Genomic DNA, 23,280 nt, shown 5'->3' on the forward strand with positions numbered 1-23,280 from the left:
TCATTCTGAACAGTATCCATTTCAGAAAATCAGTGACTGCTTTGAGAGAAGAGCACATTTTTGGCTTAGTGGAGGGCTCACACGTATTAAGGAACATAAGCAATCACTTAACACTACAACCAAGGTCTGTTCCACTTTATGTAAATTAACTCATTCGATCTTCACAGAAACCCTAGTATCATTAATATTATGTTAACCAAAAAGACACTCTTTCCACAGTAGTCTTTCTATGTGTTTATTTTACCAGCTACTAATCATTATGCTACCACCAAGGATAATAAAGGAGGTTCCAGAGGCCTTGTGAAGTAGAGGTATGTCAGGGAGATGCAGGTTGAAGGCCATGGCGATGGTGGTTTAGTTCTAAATTGAAGTCTTTCAAACTGCCAGAAAATGTTTTGAGAAAAGTGGCTCAAAAAGGCATCTATAGCTGTATCTCCTCCAAACTAGTGGACACAGTAAATTTAAGAATTTCTTTCAGCTATGTCTGCTGATACAAATAACAGCATCTTCCTAAAGGTAGGCTTGAAATGTCATTTTTTAGTCCATTCCAAGTGTAGTTTAAAAAATAAATAGTACTAGAAACTAAAAAGTAAACATGTGCATGATTTAGCATTTCATCCTTGTGAGGTCAGCAGACATCTCCAAAGGAGCTAACAGAAGCAGGAGGATGGTTTCCGTTCTGAATGTTTGAAAGCAGAATGACCACTTATCTTTATAGACTTCTTCCCACACTCAGTGAAGGACCTGAAAATCATCAACGTCAAAGCCCAAGACCATGCATCTGTGTCTTGTGAGCCAGAGAGGCCCAAAGCCTCTCCCCATGCCTTTTTGAGTCACAGGACTGCTGTTTACATTTTAATATTTTCCTGTAAGTCTCTGCGGAGACTGATGTGCACAGGACCACCACTGGACAATGAATATTCCATGATGACAAATCTGATATTTCAGTCTACTTCTTCATGTGATATCCCAAGTATCTTTTCCTAGAAGAGGAAAAGAGAAATAAATTCTTAAAATTCCAAGTTTGATTCACCGTTGAAGTGAAAACATATGCTTGTTAACTCTGCTCTTATCCCAGGCATGACCTGAGGCTGGAAGAGTATGTTCGGGTTGGGGGAGGGTTTGGAAAGGTGACAGACATCCTTGGTATGCCTGCAAGGAAAACATTAGCTAAAGTCTTATGTTACATATCCAGGGCTAACAGACTGGATCTTTTCTCCAAGATGGGAAGGCTTGGAGGCCTTTTTTAAAAATTCAACAAAGTACCAAAAGGTTCATGACTATGAAGGTTGCAAACTTCTCCTTTTGAAGTGCTGCAGAAAGAAAAGAGGAGAGGCTGTGGACTGCAGAATAACAACATGAACGGTGCCCCCACCATGAGGAAAAAGAGGCCAGGAGTAAATTAAAATCTCACGGTAGCTTGATTAGCATGCTTGGGTGATGGAGTTGCTATCCATTCATTTGGTTGATTCGTTTACTATTTCACAAGTATTGGTTGAATATCTATGATGTAAGTAAAATGATGTGAGCCATAGGAGATAAAAGGGGGTGTAAAACACATCATGCTGCCCTCATAGACTTATTTGTAGTTCAGTTGGGAAGATTAGATTCCTAGGAAATGTGGGATGTTCAGGTAGTTAGGAGCCCTGAGCTGCTAGGAGGCTTGTGCACCACTGAGAGCCACCAAGATACTGGGGGCCAATCGTCCCCTGATCCCTGTACAGAGAGAGGGAGCACAGGTCCACATCTCCTTCAGACCCTTATAGCTTATATCAGTTCATAGCTGCTCATAAAGATTCTTTTATAAACATCTTTTTATTTTTTCAATCCGTTTCTGGCAGTTTGGAAAAATGAGTCCTTTCTCACACATTCTTTTTCTTCATTCTTCTAATTTCCACTTATATGTTCCAAATTAAACCTAACCATGGCCAAGAGTTAAGATTCAGGTTTCTGATATCCTGGATAAGTCATAAAATTTGGATGGAAAACTACAGAGGATAGAGAACTAACTAGGGCCATCAATTGTTAAAGCCTTGGGCAATCCTCTTTAGCATTTTTACTGAAGAATTTATTTTCTCTAACTACATCTGATTTTCTAACCCCAGAAGCCAAATTAAAATAATAAAAATACTTGTATTCATTTTTCTTTCCTTTTTTGATGACTAGAATGAGAACCACTATTTATATTTACTGAAATAAAATTATACCAAAAAATTTACCCTGCTAGAGTATATAAGTTAGTTGCTTTCACTATATTCAGAATTGCATAACCAACACATCTGATTATAGAATATTTTCACCACTCCAAAAAGAAACTTCATGTCTGTTAGCAGTTACTCCCATTTCCTCATTCTCCGGCTCCTGGCAACAATCTACTTTTTTTCTCTATGAATTTGCCTGTTCTGGACATTTCCTGTAAATTGAATCATACAACATATGGTCTGACTTCTTTACTAACATGGTGTTTTTAAGGTATATATATATATATATATACTATCAATATATGTCAATATTTTATTCATTTTTTATGGAAGAATCATGTTGCACCATGTAGTTGATTGGTTGATGGACATTTCACGTGTCTCCTTCTTGGTTATTGTGAATAATCAATTCTGCAATGAATATTGGCAGACAAGTGTTATGTAGAAATGTGTTTTCAGTTTTCTTGGTTATAGGAGTGCTACTGGCAACACTTTGTGTTTTTGTTTTTGTTTTCTCCTGTGGTACTGGGGATTGAACTCAGAGCATTGCACACATTCAGCATGTGCTCTGCTGCTGAGCCACACCCCAAGCCCCTCATAACTCTGTATTTAACATTTTGGAGATGTGACAAATTGTTTTCCAAAGGGGCTGCACCATTTTATAACTCAACCAGCAGCGTTTGAGGGTTCCAGTTTCTCCACATCCTCACCAGCTTTTATTTGAGCCATCCTGGTGGGTAGAGATCATCATGGTTTTGATTTGCATTTCCCTACTGCTGAAATGAAGGTGTCAAGCATCTTTTGTGTGCTTATTGACCCCTTATATACCTTCTTTGGAGAAATGTCTATGTAAATCAATGGCCAAATTTTTAAAAATTGGATTACTTTTTGTTGTTGAATTGGAAGAGCTGATTACATTTTCTGAATATATCATTACTAAAATATGATTTGCAAGTATTTCTTTTCCCTACACTGTGGGGTTTCATTTCTTGTTTTTTTGTAGTTCTAGAAATGGAACCCAAGGCCACACATATGCTAGGCAAATGCTCTACAAGTGAGCTACACCCCCCAGATATGATTTTTCATTTTGCTGGTGGTAGAGGCCTTGGAAGCACAAAATGAAACCCAATTTTTTGTTGTTGTTGTTGTTATACTTTTGGTGTTCAACCACTGTTTGTTTTGTAGTACTGCGGATTGGGCTGGGAGGGCACTCTGCCACCATGCTATGCCCCCTCCTTTTTTCTTTTTGAGACAAGGTTTTACTATATTACCCAGGCTGGCCTTCAAATTGCAATCCTCCTGCCTCAGACTCCTGAGTAGCTGGGATTACAGGCCTGTTCCACAGCATCCATCCCACTAATTTTTTTTAAAATGGAACTTTTATGACATTTCAGCAGCATTAATGAGTCAAATAGACTTATGAGAGGTGGCCTGTGAACCCAATTGATACTTATCATTTCTTCACAGAAATGCAGTAATAGGACCAATGATGATTTAAAAATGAACACTTGAAACATGGCTGGGAATTTGATTGTTGTATATTACTGTCGTGCAGCCATGAAGTGTTACCGCCAGAGACTGATGAGGCCACGTCAGATCCCATGAAGGGATCCAGGGAGGAAGATCAGGGAGAACCAAAGTCTTGTCAAGGAATCTATACTCCTTTCAGAATGGGTTAAGGAAGCTTGGATTTACAATGCATAAGGGGGTTAGTTGTTCAAATCAGCCGCTTAAGTGTCATATATGATAACACTTATGTATGCACAGTGCAAAAGTGGAAGACAGAAAGGAGCAGTAGACTAGGTTATCCCAATGGGCAGCCACTGAAGACCATAGTGGGCACTTTAGCCCTGGAGGCAAGATCAACTGCACTTTTCTTCCTATACCCAAGAGACTAAGCCTGTTTGGAGGTCCCAGGGTCACTGTGAGCATGCCTAGTGTGAACTCAAGCTTCCTGTGGTCCCTGGACCATTCTCATGGAAGGAGGATTAATGATAATGTGGAGCAAAGTCCTGTCCTCCTGGGCCTCTGGGAATCAAAGGTTCCGGGATATAGCAATGGGTAGCATTTAAACATGGCCATTTTAAGGAGCTCTCAGGGATAAAGGATGGAGGAGGAGAAGATATCTGTTTTGATTGATACTGGATAAGTAAAAATAGATGAAAGTTTAACTTTTGCCTTTTGGTTTGTATCTCAATGTCCCTGTCAAAGTGAGTGGGTCAAAGTAGTGATGACAAAATACCGTGACCTCTGAATCTCTGCATGAGGATTAGCCCCCACAGTCTGTATCAGGGAGCGTGAGGCTCCATTTCCCTACCCTTGTCTCACTGCCAGACTTCCGCTGCCTTCAGAATTTGTGAAAACAGAAATTACATCTATCTAAACATTTAATATCTCAGCATCTCCTCATTTCCTGCTTTATCTGACCAGTCTCTGGGCATCCTCAGCCCTGCCCCCCGCATACCCTGAGAGAACTCAGTAAATATTTATGGTTGATGAAGATAATCACTAAAAGTATGTTTCCATCAATGGTGTCTATCTCTTGCCACTCAAGTGTCCTAAATCCATGAGAACTGCTTCACAGATGTGTTCCCTTCACTTTAAAAACAAACCAAAGCAAAAAGAACCTTTTCCATCTCATTCCTTCTGAGTTCATAGAAGAATCATTTTTTTTTTTAAAATAGAAATGCACTTACCCATCCACCATGCTGCTGAACCCAGGGTGAGAAGTTCTCTTTCAGGTACTTGGTTCCGAAGCCCAGCACCCTGTTCATTGGGTGGTTGTCAATGGCTGTGAGCTTGCCTATGGCGTCTATGGCAAGGGCAGCCTTAAAGCCCTGTGCCTTTACTTCTGATTCTCCTCTGGTGTCCACATTCCCTAAGAACTGGTCTGTGATAGTCTTGAAAACAGAGTAGGACATAATATCCTGGAGGTTGCTTGGCAAAGTCTTGTCTTTCTTCAACTGTGTGGGAGAGGAGAAGCAGTCACTAAAGTGGCAACTTGGCTCACTGAGGCAGACAGAAGTCTACTCTCTAGCTTCAATGTGGGCCACTAAAGAAACGAACGGAGGGGCTGGGGCTGTGACTCAGTGGTAGTGCTCTTGCCTAGCACGTGTGAGGCCCTGGGTTCAATCCTCAGCACCACATAAAAATAAATAAACACATAAAATAAAAAAAAAAGAAACCAATGGAAAGAGGCTTGAGTCTGGTCTCAATCATGGCACAATGTCCCACAGAACCAGACAAAGGCGTGGATCTGCTTTGTGGATTCATTTCATACGGACAAAGAAGTGATTAAATTGAACAGTCCATTCGTTCAACATTTAACAATATTTCTCGAACACTTACAGTGGAAAGGGACCATGGAGAATTGAGACTCGGGCCCTTACTCGGGACTTACAACTAAAAAACAGAGGTAAGTGCTTTACTAGAGGTAAAAATGGACAGGATCTGAAGCTCAGAAGTCACTGTCTTGACTTGTAAACCTCTGCCCCTCTCTTCCTTGCTGTGCAATTTTGGGGAAGTTACTAACCTTTCAGGTTTAGTTTTGACATCTCTAAACCAGGATGATGATAGCACCTATAACACAGGGTAACTGAGTAGGACACTTAGCATAGTGCTGGATGTGGAGCAAGGGCTTTGGGAATTATGTGTATGTGTGTGTGTGTGTGTGTGTGTGTGTGTGAGAGAGAGAGAGAGAGAGAGAGAGAGAGAGAGAGAGAGAGAGAGAGAAGAGACACAGAGAGAGACTGGGGATTGCACACGCCTGGCAAGTGCTCTAACACTGAGCTATGCCCCTACACCTTTTTAAATTTTTCATTTATTTAGCAGTACTGGGGATTGAACTCAGGTGCACTCCACCACTGAACTATATTCCCAGCCTTTTTATTTATTTATTTTTAGTTTTTATTTTGAGATAAGGTCTTGCTAACTTGCTGAAGTTCTTAATAAGTTGCTGAGGCTGACCTCAAACTTGTGATCCTCCTGTCTCCGCTTTGAGAGTAGCTGGAATTACAGGTAATGTACCAACATGCCAAGCCAATCATTTTTCAGGATTCTGTGGGGCTGGAGGTTTCAGGAAGCCTCCCTGAAGTACACATGTTCACTTAAAAAAATCAAATCCATTGGTTCCTTTCCCATTTTTCTACCTCCCACCATTCCTACAGCCTAGTATCTCTGTGCTTCACCTCCTGCAATGTCTGTTAGTATGATGATTGCCAAGTGAAAACAGAGATTTCTCAATAAGCAGACACTAAATGCTTATTTGAAAATCCTCTAGTTCTGTCCTTGAGGAATGGCACATTAAATAGATTTTCAGCAAATATTTAACAGGGGTAGCTGGGGAATGAGTCAGATGCTATATGAAGATTTTGGTCGATAGTGTCCTTTACCTGAGCCAAGCTCTCCCCCCAACTTCAGAGACACAGGGTCCTATTTGAGTTATAAATCTGAGCAGGAATGACCAACTTCCTACACAAAGAAAGGACTCTTCTTTAGTGGCCCAATCAAAGAAGTGAGGCTCAAAACCTTAGCCAGCACTTGGAAGACTGAAGTCTGCCGGAACCGTGAAAGAATCAGATGCCAGAAAGAAAACATCTTCTGCAGAGCACCTCCCCTGTTCTGTCCCTTCTCAGTCACACCTGGCCCTGGCCTCTCAGGAGAGCTTCTTTGCAGATGCTCTGCAGCCAGGGCTGGTCGCCCCTCCTCAGTGTCAGTTTCCCACCATACAGTGGGAACTCACGGCCACATAAAACAAGGTCACACCTACCTTATGTTCCCACCAAAGTCTTCAATTGGGTAAACATGCCAAGGGAATAAGAACCAAAGTTTCTAAATAAATAATGTAAAATACCACCAAAGAAGATAAAGCATCAGGCAAAGCGAGGTTTCTGACCGTGGGAATTTATGGGATGGAAAGGAAAGCCTCTTCCTTCCTAACCAGAAGGGTTACCTTCACACCACCCCTCCCTGACCTCAGCTTGGCTACTGCAAATCTCTGCCTTCAGAAGCCAGGAAGAGGAGGTGGCCTAGTCAGAGTTTCAGGGTTGTAAAAACCTCTGGGGTAAAGGAGCCTTCCTAGTTCAGGTCTGAACTGCTGATTAGTTTTTGGCACCCACTTGCAATTCTAGTGACAATATCATTCTTTCACAGGCGGCCCTTGACCCTGAGGGGTGGCCTTGAGAACTAAAAACATTCTTCCAATGGGAAGAAATCAATTGCCCCGTAACTTCTGAATCCATAATGCTGGCTCTGGAGAAACTCGAGTTGTCCTCCAATCATGTATCACGTTCCAGTCCCTGCTTCCTTTGCATGTGCCCACCTCGCCATGTGGCCCTGGAGCTCACACACATGCAGTTCTTTTTTCTTTAGCTTGATACATCTGTTTTTCATTCTGCAACTTTCAATACCCCTGTTTTTTCATTCTATACCATCTCCCAGGCCCTTCATCCTCCTGGTCATCATCCTCTGGGCACACTTCTGACAAAGCTTATGAGAAGAGCTGTTAACATGCTGTGACTGAGTAGGGTGGCCCACTAGTTCCTGCTGTCTCCTCCTACTGCAGAAGCTGCCCTGCGCCTGACTTCCTCCCCATAGATCCTGGCAAAACAAAGGCAAACATCTACAGACCGGATCCTGATTGACAGCCCCTACAGATGTTGCTTTAGCTTGGGGGAAATGGATACAGAAGAGATGGCGTTCTTAAGAGAAGCTCTGTGATTACACTGGGGTGTGTGTGTGTGTGTGTTGGGTGGGGGGGTTGTCATCTCCTTTCTCTGAAAGCAACTCTCACAGGTTCCTGATTAGAAAAATGGTTCTCAACTTGGAAATGACAGGAAGTCTCCAAGTTCTCCAAGTGGTACTGTCCTGCTTCCCTGGCCAAATGGGTAGGAGAAGACTCTAAGCAGACAACAAATAGTTCAGCAACTGTAGGGGAGATGATTTCAGAAGTCTTCAGCCTTTGGTCCCCTGTGGAACATAGATATCCAGGCTGCAGGGCAAATGGGAGAGTCTAAACAGCACTGAGGATCAGTTACATGGGGAATGAGATTAATAATCCTATTCAGCAAATTTTAATTTACTGGTGTTTTTTTTTTTCTTGCAATAACACAGCTACTTTTCTAGTTTCCAAAAATTCCAGGGAGGCTCCAGAAAGTTTACTTATGTTTTCCAAAGTGATTCATTTTTGAGATGCAGCCAGCATGAATGTGGACTCCAAGGGAAATAAAATTTAGGACTAAGTGGAAACCAGAACTTTGAAAAGGAATAAGGTTACAACCTGGAGTACAGTTCTACTCTTGTGCACTGGTACATGGAAGAGAAAGAAATCTCATTAGTTCAAGGTACTTCATACCTCTCTGTCCAACTGATCGCCTGAAAATTTCAGCAGCTCAACAATTTTGGATATTATTTGGTCTTCTCCATCTGTTGAGGGGAAAATGGCAGTTATTTCTTTCAAGAAAAGCACAAAATAGGGACTGGGGATATAACTCAATTGCTAGAATGCTTGCTTCACATGTATAAGCCCTTGGGTTCAATCCCAGCACCACATAAAATTTTTTAAAAAAATTAAAAAAGGAAGAGAAAAGCACAAAATAATCTTAAATTTTCTCAGTGGCGATGCTTGTGGCTTGGTTTGAAATCAAGGAAGAGGAGTGCTTTCTAATTCCTAGCTAATAAATTTTACCTTGCTTCTTCTAATCAGACACAAACCATCTGAGACTCTTCTACAGCCCTTTCTTTCCTTGCCCACTAGCCCCTCCCCACCCCTCTGACTGTAAGAATGTTGTTGAAGATACATGATCCTATGAAGATATTAGAAAAAAATTTCCCTCTGGTTTTTATTTTGGTTTTATTATTTTATGTATTTTTTGGTGCTGGAGATCAAACCCAGGGCCTCATGCAAGTTAGACAAGCAGTCTACCACTGACCTACACCCCAGCCGTCCCTCTGGTCTGTAGCCTTTCTTTAGCAATGATGTTTTTCCTTATGGACACCACAGATTCCATACTTGATCAAATTTTTACCTTTGTATCATCTACCAGGAAGAGCCAAATTTGTAGCTCAGATCTAAGGGAAGATAAAAATCTTCTGTCCTCCATTTTGGGATTAACCTAATTCCTAAACCCATCTTATTTTCCTATTTTTGTTTTCTCCTTATATTCTCTTTGAAATTTGATTGATTTTTAACTGACCGGAATATAAACATGATATGCCATGTCTCTACAACGAGGTGGGATAAAATAAATGAAATTAATAAATCCTCCCATCCCCAAGTCTCCAGTGGTAAATAGACTGAAAATGGCTATCATTTTGCATAGTGTACAGTTGGAACCAGGGAAGCAGACTGATTTTTCTTGTCTCACAACTTGCTAACAAACATGATGAGAAAAGTCATTGGAGGTGTGGCATGGTGGCACATGCCTATAATCCCAGGGACTCAGAAGACTGAGGCAGGAGAGTCACAAGTTCGAGGACAGCCTCAGCAATTTAATGAGGCCCTGTCTCAAAAGAAAAAAAATAAAATGGTTTGGGGGTGTAGCTCAGTGGTAGAGCATTGGCTTTGCATGTGTGAGGTCCTGGGGTGTTGACCCCAAGTACAGCAGAAAAAAAAAGAAAGCAAAGAAAATGGTCCTTGGTATAGAATAAAATCCAAACAGAGAAAGGCCAGTTACTGAGAGAACAGTATTTCTTACTTATGGCCCAATCCTGAGGTCACGGAATCCACATTTGTCCACTTATTAAGAGGATCAGAGAAGAGAGGTCAGGGAATCGGTGTGGCCAGTCTGGTGAAGGGAGAGGGGAGCAGGACACCTGGGGCTCACATTATTTGAGAGCAGCAAGCGCAGACGGCTCAGTCTGGTGCCGCCTTCCTCTGGGAAGGCTGCTCTGAGAGAGCCCTGGATTCTTCCCTGGGGAGGAAGAGCACCTTCGCTTCTGCTTGGTGTAGGAGATCACTTCCCATCACTTCCTGCACTGGAGATAGCCATAAAGTGTCGACATTTTCTTTTGGGCAGATTCAGAGGGCTCTTCCTCTCCTCCAACTCCTCACTCGAAGCCTCAGTGGGGGCCTATAGCCCTAGCTACAGCTATTGCTATGGTTTTGGTGACAACTGACCTAGTCTGGTCACTACTTCTCAGTTTTGCTTCATGTTCTTCACCAGACCTGCTCTTTGACAGACCCCTCCTTTTCCACAGGATCCCAAAGCAATATTCAAATCTCTGGGTTGATGTTCCAACTCTATCCAGTGCAAACTGGTCCAGAGCCATTGGTAACAGGGTCCAATCTAATCAGGCATCCCACATCTCCCAGGACAAGGTTGAACGCACACTTCGGGTTTCCTCCTCTTTCACTGCAAGGAGACTTTTTGACTCAGCAGTGAGCTCTGCATGTGGGTTCTTCATGTTGGTGTCGTCCCTGTGCCTTGGGCAGTTCTCAGACTATAGCTCAGTGCCTAGAGCATGTTGCTGGCAGGTCTGCTGAGACTTGCAAGTTTCAGAGCGCTGAGCTAAACAAACACATGAATACTTGTATACCTCTGCCTGGCACACTCACCCGACACAAACACACGGAAGGAAGACTTACCTTGCTTAGAACTTGTACCTGTAACTTTTAAGCTTTCTTTTGGGGTATGAGAACCCTGTGACACAAATTTTAAGCTTTCTTTTGGGGTACGATGACCCTGTCGCACAATTTTATCTTTGAATTCCAAGCCTCCTCCCCGGAGGCGGGTCCTTTCTGATGGTGGCCAGGAGTGAACAATGTCAGCCACTCGGTTGGCAATGGAAGCAACTTTGGGGTCCACATCTGAAACAAGAGAAAATGGGGCTGAGTGGCCTTTCCCAGAATGTCATCTGGCTCGTTGATATGCAGTTTCCTGGAATGAAGAGGTCACCCCAGAATGAGAAGAAATTGCCCAGGAGAGAGAGAGAGAGAGAGAGAGAGAGAGAGAGAGAGAGAGAGAGAGAGAGAGAGAGAGAGAGTGTAGGGATCATTCTTCAGAAAGGGCTGGCAGTTGCCTGGCAGAAGCTGGGATGCAGGAGGAATATTCAGAAGAATGATTGTCCCCTTGTAACAATTACCTATTTGTATCTCATTCTGACGTTTTCCAAATTATGGTCTCCTTTCCCCTTTGCAAAGGAAGACACACAAAAGGAAATATTTTAATGGAATGCTCCTTATGATTTTATTTTTATTCTTTATTTTGTTTTGATTTGGGAAATGTCCAAGATGTTAGGCCATATTCATCGCCTAAATTCATTATTAAATAAACACTTAATTCCACCTGCTCGTAAAATCACACACGTCTTTCCTCCGTGTCCACTGGGAAGCATTCAATTAACGCCTATGGGTAAACAAGGACACACAGAGTGCGACCCATCCTTCAAGAATTTATAATCCACGAAAAGGGTTGCGCATTTGCAGGCAGAGGTAGAGGATAAAGCATTTGGGAACAGGAAAGTTTACATGGCATTGACCCCCTGAATGTTGTAGCCAGCCAAAGACAAGTCAACTTTATACCTGGTTGGGGATGGGGTAGAGCGTGGTGGGCAGGTACCTGGCTAACTTGTTGGGTAGTAAACTTTTCCTTATTGATGTGTCACTAAGTTCTTAACTGGTAGAAGCTTGCACAGGTTCTGTCTTTGGTGCCATATGGAGCAGCTGAGTTGTATCATGTCTTATTTGAAAAATAACACTAGCTTATTCACAAGACTTGAAGATAGTCATGGAGTAGAGTTTTGGCCAGAAGATTGATATACCCAGGGGAAATCCTAGACTCTGTAAATCATGATAGATAAGAGACAAGGCCTAAGTCCTGGGAGGAATGTGTCATAAGAGAAACAGGCAGGTCTGCCAAGACAATCTCCAATCCTCTGTCCCTGGCATTCTTCCCTAGCATGAGAGCTTCAGCGCCCTTCTTTGCCTTCACTGGCCACTCACCAATGGACCATGGAGATAATGCTCTACCTATCAAGCCTTCCGTAGGTGGACACCTGGCTTAAAAAAGTGGTATTCCCCATGCTCAAACCACAGGGTTCAAAAACTGGTAAGGAGTGAACTAGAGAGAAGTCAAGGGGAAAAGGGTCAGTACTCTTCCTTCTCATTTTAACAACCAAACCAAATGTACTTCCCACTTTAAAATCACCTTATTGCAGCCAAACGAACCTCCTGCTCCACACTGGCTACCGTGGTCCCTGACAAGGAAATGGCAAGAAGCTGATTTCCCAAGCTAAGTGTGCAGTCTTATCAGGAGGTGAGACAGGACAGCTTACCATGTGCTCCCTCTGTTACCTTGCACAGCCTCTCTAGGGGTATCAGTGTGTGATTCTCCCACCTGAAGTCACCCTGTGTCCACCTTCACGATGAGGGGCCAGGCTGATGAAGAGCCTCAAAGGCTGTTCCTCATCACTTTTAGCACAACCAGGGTAATCTCAATTTCACCAGCAGGCCTAGGAGTACCCAGTGCCTATTAGACTAACCTGTAGCTAGTGTGCTCATTTCTGTGGATCTGTGAACATGAGTGGAGGATGCAGAGGAAATATGTTCAGATCAAGTTAGATGAAAACTTTCTCAGATGGGCTAGCTAACATTCCCATCCAGAATACCTTCACTTTAAAAAAAAAAAAAATGAAGGGAGGAAAGATTCTAGATATGGTCCTATCGGATAAGTAAGGAATATTGGATGGGGGTGAGGAGAGAACAGAAAGTCTGTCCATCCTCGAGCATCTATTTTGGGGGATATTGTGGGGCCAAGAAGAGCAGAGAGCAGGATTTGGAAGGTGCTTCTCAGTCCTTGACCTGAGACATTAGCTTTAAAGAGAAAGGGCAGGGAATCTGGGTGTGATTTCCATATAGAGAGTTTGCTATTTCCCACTCAGCATCCATATTCTCCTTCCTTAGTAATAGTCTCGGAAAATGTGAAAGGCAGCTGTGGTACCCAGCTCAAACAAATATATCCCGGCCTTCCTTGCAGCAGTGGGTGACAAATGAGATATAAGGAGAAGTCTCAAGAAGGCTCTCTGAATTATCTAGCTGAATTATCTAGAAATTAGGCACCTGGGACCTTCCCTTGTTTCCTTTTTCTTCCTGCTTAAAATGTAGATAGACTGGTTGAGATCTGAGCAGTTACTTTGGAAGTCACTAGCTGAGGCGGGGCAGAATTCCTAGGAATCCCTAATGACTTCATGGAGCAGCCGTATCAGATTTGGGCCTCCACGCTTTGGTCTTCTTTTATGGGAAAGAAAAGTAAACCTCTATGTTATCTAAGCCATAGTTGTGTGGATTTTCCACTCAATCTTGCTGAACCTAATCTTTTTTTAAAAAAAAAATATTTATTTTTTAGTTGTAGTTGGACACAATACCTTTATTTTATTTATTTATTTTTGCGTGGTACTGAGGATTGAACCCAGGGCCTTACGCATGCTAGGCAAGCACTCTACCGCTGAGCCACAACCCCAGCCCTGAACCTAATTTTAACTATAACAGTCCACATAAGAAATCAGAGCTGTAGAGAAACAAGATTCACAAGTCACAGAATCTGGGCTGATAGGTTAAGATGTGTGTTAACTTCCATTTCTCTACATCTTGAGAACTCTCACCAGAACGTTCTGGTCTTGGGATGTACCTCACTGTTGCCACTGAAGATTGGATCTGAGTACTGGAGGCATCACAAGGTTATGTTGTAGCCTATAGTTAAAAGAACCAGGTGAAACTAAGCTCTGCCTGATGTGTGGCAACACAGAAACAGAATGTGAGGCTCCTTTGGGTCACACCCAGTAAAACCAACACAATTAACATAAAAACTACATAATTAACTCAACAAGAAAGGGAGGAGAGAGAAAAGGGAGAAGAGAAGATGAGCTGTACATAAGTGTTTAAAGCAAAGTTTCCTTAGGAGATTTGTGTGTGTGTGTGTGTGTGTGTGTGTATTTTAGCCATAGATATTATTCAGCTTATAAACCCTCTGCTTTTTAAATTTAATATTTTATTCTTAATCTCAAATAAAAGTTAATTTTATTAACCTACCCCCTCCCCCCCTCAAAAAAAAGCAAAGAAGCTACTTTTGAAACTTCAGAAAATTAAACAAGGGCATGTGATTCTTTAGTAAATACCAAAATACAAAATGTCATTTATCCCAGGAAATGTCTAAGGATGAAAGTCTGTGGAGACCTTTGGTCTCTAGCACAATCCACATGGTAGGCCTGAAGGACTTTCTGTCTGCTGCAGGGTTCAGACACACACACACACACACACACACACACACACACACTGGTCCAGTGGAGTCACGGTTGCCACCCCCAGCTGCACAGAGTGCAGAGCGCAGATGCCCTGCTGTGAAGGTTAGACAGAGGCCTAAGGATGATCTCTGAGAGGTTCAGGTTCTGCATTTCCTTTGGCCAGGCCCTCATATTACCTGTGCCAAAAGGTCCCCCATGCAGTCCTGACCCTGATCTTCCCTGGTCTAGGTGTCTACAAGTCTAACAGGAAGTGGACATTTCCCTGATCCTAACAGGTTTTCTCAAGCTGTTCACTTGTGGGCTGATTCTCCAAGAAAATCAGGACAGTCGTATTTTAAAAACGAGACATTACTGCCACCTGTTGACTCTTTATCAACAAGTTACCCAGGGCAATCCAGGGGGCTTTCTGTGAAAGTGTGGGCATCTTTGCAGACGGAAACCCTGTGCAGGGCCTAAGAGGTCAGCTAACTTGAGAAGGGAGGCAGCCTTGGCCCCTGGCCGGGGCTCTTCCCTGTGGCTGTGTGGCTCAGGGGATTAGGCATTTGAGCAGCAAGCTTATTAACTGACAGTGGAGCCAGGAAACCAGTCCCGGCACTCCTCACTGCCATCTTCTTCCTCTCCTGCAGTCTGGAGCAGAGTGGGGCAGTTATTACTGAATACTACCCAACTGGAAAGTTGCGGCAGGGGTGCCCCAAGGCCTGTCTCTCCCACGTGGGAGAGATGAGTTGTTGTGCACATCCAGAGGGGAAAGATTTGGGTGTGGGAGAGAAAAAGTTCCCGAAGCTTACCTCCATTATCCAGGTGCCGTTCCACACTGGAACGGGACCAGGACCACTGCTGACCGTGGATACCACCCTGAGGTGCCACTTCCACGGGGCCCTGAAAACAGAACTGAGGTGAACTCTGTGGACTCTCCTCCTTCTCCGTTCCTCCAAAGAGAGTTTTCCAAGAAGATTTCTTCTTGCCAAGCTGTATGGGCTTCTCACTCGATGAAGATTGTCTGCAAGGCCATGGCATCTGAGTCCATGACTCCGCTGCCCAACTCCCCAGGCCCTTCTGGGACAGACTTCTTGTCCTTGGCAGCTTGGGTGAGAAGACAGCAGGGGCGCTCTTGAGGACGTGGTGTTTGGTGTAGAATGCCAGGATTTTGAATTCTATGCTGTTGGGGTCGTCATCGTCCAGGGGGATGTCCTCTAGGTCACAGGTGCTGGTGCTGCACATGGTGGGCTGTAACGACAAAGCCCACACGTTTCCTTCCCTGCGTGGTGACATTGATTCTTTGTAGGGTAAGAGAGAGGGCGAAGACAATATACGCTTCCTGGGCACCTATTCTGTTTTGCTGGGCAGCCAGGGATAAAGCAGAGATGGAATCGCCACAGTCTGACTGTGGTGGGAACAGAGAGATGAGCATGGATTCCAAAGGAAGAGAATGAGATCAGAGCTGTAATGAAGACTGTGGGTAGCCCAGCACATCGGGTAGAGGCAGGTCAGCTTCAAACAGAGGAGCCAGTAAGGGCTTCTTGAAAGATGGAAGGTTTAGACAGTGGGCTAAGAACTGAATGCACAGGGAGTAGAGTGGGGGACTTGTTTGAAGACTAGTGTGAGGATGGCAGGCATCAGGAGGGGATACCTGGACTTAGTGGAGGGAAGATAAATCAGGACTGGATTGTGGAGGCCTTTGAACATCAGCAATACAGCTTTGCATTTTCTCATGTCAATCAGTACCTTTCAAAAGCAGCCAGAGGGCTGAGGAAGGGAGGAAAGGTCTTCTTGGGAGAGGATGGGTGAGCAAAGGGGGAGGCCAGTCAATGTCTGAGCCCACTGACCCTTCCCTTCCTCTCTCCTTTGTCCTGTGCCCTCTGCTTTAGTTTGTCTAGGTTTGATGCTATTTCCTGCTCTATTTGGAATTCCATGTAAGATTTCATCTCATAAAAACATCTTCTTGTGGTTGTTGTTATTATTGCACATTTGAAAAGCACTGATGGAGGCAATGGAGAGCTTTCCATTGTCATTGTTTTGGTGGGAGAGTGATTTGTTTACAGGCATGCTTTATAAACATGGAACACGCTCTAAATGGCAGGAATGGAAGTGTTTCATCTTGATTTCCATCCAAATAATTAAATAGAGATAATGAACTGATTTTTTTTCCCAATTTTTTCCCTGGTCAAGCTTTCATAAAGTAATTTCTTTCTAGTTTCCTGCTAGGAAAACATTTATTTTTTGCTAATAATATTCTTTGCTTTTTTCTGTTATAGGTTAAGGACTACATTTACCTTTTTTTTGTCTCTAATGCTAGAAAGCCCAGTTCTACTTGTCTGCCACTGGGTTAAAATTCACAGCCAGTAGATATATTGGAAAACAACTCAGGCTTTTAGTCCAATAGTCTTGAGTTCGAATCCTGGCCATGCCAGTGATACCTTTCTGACCTAGGGTGGATTACTTCATCTCCCTGAACTTGATCTATCTGTAGGTAAATTGTAAATCATAATAGTCATCTTGCAGGAATATTGTGAGGGTACAGGATAATGCGTGAGAAGTCTTGGCACAGAATCTTGCTCAAAAGTGGTAGCTGTTCTTTTATTCTACTACAAACAATCATGCATGCATCAATTAATGACAGGAATGTGTTTTGAGAAACACATTGTTAGGTGATTTCATTGTGTGAATGCGGTATGCTTTTGTGCAAACTAAGAGGGCTATGACGTTACTTGGCAATATAATCTTATGGGACCATCCTCATATCCAGGTCCATGTGGACCAACATGTCCTGATGTGGCACATGACTGTGTAACTGTCATACCAGGCCCTCTGGCTCTGTCAGTGGCATGACTTTGACCCAGGTTCCCTTCTCTTACTGCACCTACTGATCTTTTGGTACGATGGTAAATAAGCTGTAGTGATATTGATGGGATGGACCGGCAGGCCCCTCCTTTTTTCCCCCCTGTACCCTGTCATACCAGGACCAACCTGTAAAGGAATAGGACAGTAATTGCAGTCCAGGTTTAAAGTGGTGTGATGTGGTACAGAAAAATTGGATAGGTGTCTGTAGGACCACAGCCAGGGTCCTGCTGCTTCTAACTTGCTATGTCCCTGGGCATGTCAGTCGCCTTGGTACTTGGTTTACATATTAGACTGAGAGTATTCTCTAGTTCTGCTATTTGAAGGAGTTGCAGGGGCTGGAATATCTTCCCTGCAGGTCTGCGGCTGCTTCCTCTTCCCATCGTGGTTTCCCTTCCTGTATTTGAAAGAGGCTCTTGCTGGCTGAAATAGGAGCTGTTCAGCTGAGGAACAGCTCCTTCACGGGGCCCTGAGAAAGCAATGGTGCCTGGCTAGGTGAATTCTGATGGAAGTGAGGTTGGGGAGCTGCAGGGGGCTGTGCTAAAGTGTCAGGTGAAGATGCAGGGGCAGAAATGGATCTCCCAATGCAGCAATGGGCAGAGTTGCAGAACCCAACACACCTACTACACATGCAGACAAATTTGCACAACTTCTTGCAAGCACTACAGACCTGCCTCAGGTAAGTGAGTGTAAGCTTGTGTAATACTTGAGGAATGTGACATGAATGGGGACCATAGCCTCCTTCTTCCTCCTCTTCTGTTTCTTCACATTTCTGACCTATTGCAACACTTGACAATCTGTCTTCCCTTGACTCTCCCAATTTCCCACTTGTATTAGGTGAACTTTGGCTCTGTCACTTCAGTGTCTCAAAAAACATGCTCCTTTCTCCTTTTCCACCTCTGCCCCTCCTCCCACAGGTACCTTTTACAGGTCAGCTGGTCTCCCTCTTCTAGCATGTAGCCTGGTCCTGACTTTGTCACACATTTTGTGTTCCTACACACTCAGTCCTACTTCCCTGTTCCAGGCCACCATCGTCTCTGACCTGGAACACTGCAAGATCTTTTTTTCTCCCTCCTGTCCTTCCTCCAACCCAGACTCCATCATCAGCCAAATGATCTCTTGAAAATATACAGGATAAAGTCTGGATCATATCAACAGCACCTGAACCCAATGACCAATCTTCTCTTTGCTGAAGGTGAGACAACTATTTCGTGCCCACCCTTACCTGATGCAAAAAAAAAGTTAGATCTGAATTATTCAAGCATTTAGATGTAAGTACAGTTTGCAGAAAATGCAGGGGATAGAGGAATAAACTGATGACATAAGGAAGCAATGGTACAAATTCTGGATATGGTAAATTCTACAAGATGAATGAACTAATTTCTTCAGCAAATATATAGCACATGCACACACATACAATCACACACAAGGGGAGAGGGGAACTGTTATAGACTAAAAGAGACTTAAGAAACTTATCAGTCACACACAACGAATGGTCTTTCTTTAGATTTAAATTCAAACCTATTTACCTTGCAATGGTACAGATGTTTTTGAGACAATAGGGGAGATCTGAATATGTGTATTTTAGATGGTTCTGAGGAAATATCAATAATCTTGTTAAATGTTTTTCAAAAGTATTTATTTGAAAAAGTCTATACATGGGCTGAGGATATGGCTCAAGTGGTAGCGTGCTTGCCTGGCATGCGTGCGGCCCGGGTTCGATCCTCAGAACCACATACAAAGATGTTGTGTCCGCCGAAAACTAAAAAATAAATATTAAAAATTCTCTCTCTCTCTCTCCCCCCCTCTCACTCTCTCTTTAAAAAAAAGTCTATACATTTGTAAGCATATATAATACATATGCATATATGATAAGAGCATATTTACTGCAAAATATGAAGACATTTTGGCTGACTTTCCCAGAACCTAGTATTGCACTGGACACATAGCAGGTGCTCAATAAATATTTGATGAATGAGTGAGTGAATGATTATAGGGCTGCCAGGTGAAACACAGGATATCTGGTGCAATTTGAAATTGAACAAATAAATTTTATAAGTAACAAGTAAATTTTAGTATAAACATGTCCCAAATAAAATATTATATTAAACTAAAAAATAAAAATTTGTTATGTACCTGAAATTCAAACTTAATGGGGAGCCTTGTATTTTTATTTGTTAACTCTGACAACCCTGTGAATGAAGGATGTGCTGAGAAATCCCGAGATCTGAGGTATGAATAAAGTGGACTGAGGGTTGAGACGGAGGAACTGAAAACAAGCAAGAGAATCAGCTGAAAACAAATTGAGGCTGCAGTGGGTTCAATGGTCACAAGGATGAGCAGCAGGTGCAGTGGGCAGGAGGCTGAGCCCAGGCAAAAGACCAGAGCTGGAATTTCTCAAGGCAGGTTTCATGAGGTTTTTAATATGATGCTTCCTTTTAAATTGGGCATCTCCAGACACAGTAGGCAGGAAGTACACTCTGGTCCTGTAGGAGGAATGTCCTTGGGTAGGAAGGGTGAGCCCTTGTCTTGAGTGTGTGTTGTTAGTGGAGAGAGGAAGGGTCTGGCTTCTTTGAGAAATAAGTTTGCTAAATGCTGATTCAGGAGCAGCATCAGAGGTGTGGGGACTGCAGGGCAGAGTGGTGCACATCTATAATCCCAGCTATTTAGGAGGCTGAAGCAGGAGGATCACAAGTTCCAGGCCAGCCAGGGCAATTTATAGAGATCCTTTCTCAAAATTAAAAACGAAAAGGTCTGGGGAATGTAGCTCAGTGGCAGAACACCCCTGGGTTTAATCTCCAGGAAAAAAAAAAAAAGTTGGTGGGAGCCACTAAGGACAAAATGGTGCTTGTGGTTCTTTCACTTCATAAATGAGAATCTGGTGTTTTATGGGCTAGAAAGGAACTGAAGACTTGGCCCGATCAACTGGCAAAGCCAAGAGTGAGAGAAGCAGAAAGGAAGGCAACACTTGCTCAGGCCATGGATGCAGAAAGTGGCCGTAGAATGAGGGAGGAGGGACAGGATGCTGTGACCAGAGCCTGGAATATACATGAGTGAAGAGAACAATGCAGACATAAAGATATTAATGTGTAAGATACTTCAAGTGTATTGAAGAAGGGTAAGCGAGCGCTCCTGCTTAATTGATAGCTAAGTCTTACTTTAAAGCAGTGGTGAGCAAGTCAGTTTATAACATATTTGATCCAACCTGCTCTCAGCAACTCCTGAGGACATTTCACTTTACAGAAGTCCAACTTCTGGACTTAAGGAATCATAAACTATAAATGAACCCTGAGCATTGGTTCAGAATCTGGGAGATTTCACTTCCTACATAAGGCCTATGAGGCTTATGCTAACTCTGACTCAGAGACCCAACCCTACTTATAACACCTTACATCTATATACTTTCTCCTTATCAGTAACAAACCCACACTTTCTTTTTTTTTTTTTTTGTTGGGGGTGGGTACTGGGGATTGAACCCAGGGCTTTAACCAGTGAGCACATTCTAGCCCTTTATTTTCGATTTTGAGACAGAGTCTCTCTAAGTTGCTTAGGGCCGCTAAGTTGCTGAGGCTGCCTTTGAACTTGCAATTCTCCTGGAGAAACTGGAATGATAGGCAGGTGCCACTGTGCCTGGATCTAAAAACCACTCTCCAGAAGCCAAGGTCACAGAGCTTCTTTTGTTGAACATTTTTTCCTTTCTGAGGACTCTTCCTTCCAACCTGTTAATGGGCCAAGGCCCCCGTGTCTTTCCGTCTCCCCAGCATGTCCTTGGGGAACACGACTGTATGGCTTGCACCAAGCTTCCCCGAGAAAACCTAACCGAAGGGAACCTCTAAGCTCTGGGGATTGCCAGACGCACTTTGGGATTTTTCTACCTCTGTGGAGGTTGGATTTCCCTTCCCTTCGTATGGTGGGTAACGGATGAGCACACAGAGGAAATGACAACTGAGACCTCACGACAACCTATTGCCCCAATTATGCTGGAGCTTGGACCTACCCTTGGTTCTCTTCTCCTCTGCCTGTCTCAGAGGTGGGGGACATGGAGACCCTTTGGGTGGCAGGCCCAGCAAATGAACTGACTTCCATCTGCCCTGAACATGCAGCTGGGAAGTGAGTGTAACTCGGGGTATCCATGCTCTTTCCCACGGGAGGTTCCTATCCCAAATCGTAAGTCGCATCTGTCCAGTTGCCTCGAGCCCCGTCCTCAGCACCCTGGGCCCTTCTGACCTGTGGAGGCTGGCTGCCCTCCTCCCTTCCCCTCACTCTAGAACACTCCAGGCCTTCATTCCTTTCTGCTTTGTTTGCCATCTCAAAGTAACATGTTCTTTAATCCTGAAGGTGAAATGAGGAATAAGGCAAAATGCCTTAGCTTCCTGCCCTAGAAGCTAAGCTCAATGCCTTAACTTCTTGCCACTGAAGCTAAATACAAAGAAGTTAAATGAAGCCTCAGGTCACATTCATCACACAGAAGGAGCTCAGTGTGTGAAAGGGAACTCAGGGAGGAGCGAGCTTTCTCCAGGGTCAGCAGATGGCTCTCCCACTTCATCTGAGCCTTGTATTCAAGGAAGTCCTTCGGGGGACTGCCAGGACTAGGATGAGTACCCAGGTCCCCTTTAAGGTACTCGTCCCTGCTCCAGGGGAGGGGTCAGCCAGGCAGCAGCACCCAGCCACTGACCAACTCTCAGTCCTCATGTACCTTGTTATACACACAATGAAAGAGGACAGCATAATGTGGAAAAGGGACTGAACTAGCCAGATGCCCTGGTGTACACCTGTAATCCTAGTGGCTGCGGAGGCCGAGACAGGAGTTCAAAGACAGCCTTAGCAAAAGCGAGGTGCTGAGCAACTCAGTGAGATCCTATTCCTAAATAAAATACAAAATAGGGCTGGGAATGTGGCTCAGTGGTGGAGTGCCCCTGAGTTCAATCCCCGGTACCCCTCCCCCCTCAAAAAAAGGGACTCAACCAGTTGCATATTATTAATTAAACTGTCTATTTAAAACTCTCTCCTGAGGACATTTCACTTTACAGAAGCCCAACTTCTGGACTTAAGGAAACATAAACTATAAATGAACCCTGAGCACTGGGTTCAGAACCTGGGAGATTCCTACAAAAGGCCTGTGAGGCTTATGCTAACTCTGACTCAGAGACGCCAACCCGACTCCTGACACCTCACATCTCTATATTTTGAATGAAGCAAAGAGAAATGAAAGAGAAACCTTCATGACTGACCTTTCTCATGCTTCCTGGAAACCCCATTAACTAGATTTTCAATGTCATTTTGATTCCTGAGACAGACATAATAAGTTTGTAATAAAGCCAGTCAATCACTCCCTGAGTTCTGCCTTCTTGGGCAAACCAGGGCTGAAGCCCCACCTGTCCCCCTGAGAAGGCTGAGCAGGAGACTGGTGCCTCCTGCTGTTACCTGGTCTGGAAGCTGTCAGCGGTGGCACGGCAGGGCAGGTGACACTGTGGCTATTTCTATCTCTCCACAAAGCTTAAGAGGAAGCAACTCTGCACAGGTCTTCTTAGCTTCTCCTTTAGAAAGGCTTATGTGACTTAAAGCTCCAGAGAGCAGCCTCTTCAGGTTTAGGGCGAAAGGCTGAAGGGAAGTTTGGGGAAGAGAGCCACTTCCTTATTAAACCCCGCCCTCAGCCTTTTCACCCAAGGAACACCAACCTTTGCTTATGTCATTTGACTCCAAAAGGAATTTCTGTATCCTTTACCAGACACTTTGGTTGCCAGTAGAAGCAACGAGATGGTGCTTTCCTAATACTTTATTCTCTTACAGTTTCCTGGGTTTAATAAATACCTACTGACCACACCTAGAATGCCACAGGCACTGTTCACACAATTAATCTTAACCCCAGCGAGGGGTAGGTGTTAGTATTCCTATTTTCCAAATGAGGTTAACTGAGGCTCAGAGAGGTAAAGAATCTGTTGGGGATCCCTGTCACTGAAGTTGAGATCCAAATCCTGGTCTTTCTGGCTTTACATGATATTAT

General features: G+C 43.7%; 1 protein-coding gene across 2 annotated transcripts; it reads right to left on the reverse strand.

Annotated features, from left to right (window-relative positions):
* Positions 1–221: 221 nt before the first annotated feature.
* Positions 222–23,051, reverse strand: Bcl2l14 (BCL2 like 14). 2 transcript variants are annotated; one of them, XM_078015225.1, is made up of 6 exons: positions 22,955–23,051; positions 15,227–15,665; positions 10,786–11,007; positions 8,554–8,624; positions 4,898–5,164; positions 222–983 (listed from the first exon to the last, which is right to left on the reverse strand). In XM_078015225.1, the coding sequence occupies exons 2-6, from the start codon at positions 15,657–15,659 to the stop codon at positions 945–947; spliced, it is 1,032 nt and encodes a 343-aa protein (XP_077871351.1). In that variant the 5' UTR covers positions 15,660–15,665; positions 22,955–23,051; the 3' UTR covers positions 222–944. The 2 variants fall into 2 exon arrangements, with proteins under 2 accessions (XP_077871351.1, XP_005331969.1); XM_005331912.3 differs by lacking the exon at positions 22,955–23,051 and adding an exon at positions 22,701–22,894.
* Between the last annotated feature and the right edge of the window lie 229 nt (positions 23,052–23,280).

This window comes from Ictidomys tridecemlineatus, chromosome 6 (genome assembly GCF_052094955.1).
Source record: "Ictidomys tridecemlineatus isolate mIctTri1 chromosome 6, mIctTri1.hap1, whole genome shotgun sequence".
NCBI lineage: Eukaryota > Metazoa > Chordata > Mammalia > Rodentia > Sciuridae > Ictidomys > Ictidomys tridecemlineatus.

Coding starts and splice junctions, on each gene's coding strand:
- Bcl2l14 (XM_078015225.1), bottom strand. CDS start 15,659: ATGTGCAGCACCAGCACCTGTGACCTAGAGGACATCCCCCTGGACGAT. Junction 8,625..10,785: donor AGGTACAAGTTCTAAGCAAG/GTAAGTCTTCCT, acceptor TCCCCTCAACAG/ATGGAGAAGACCAAATAATA. Junction 984..4,897: donor TTCAGCAGCATGGTGGATGG/GTAAGTGCATTT, acceptor TTCCTCTTCTAG/GAAAAGATACTTGGGATATC.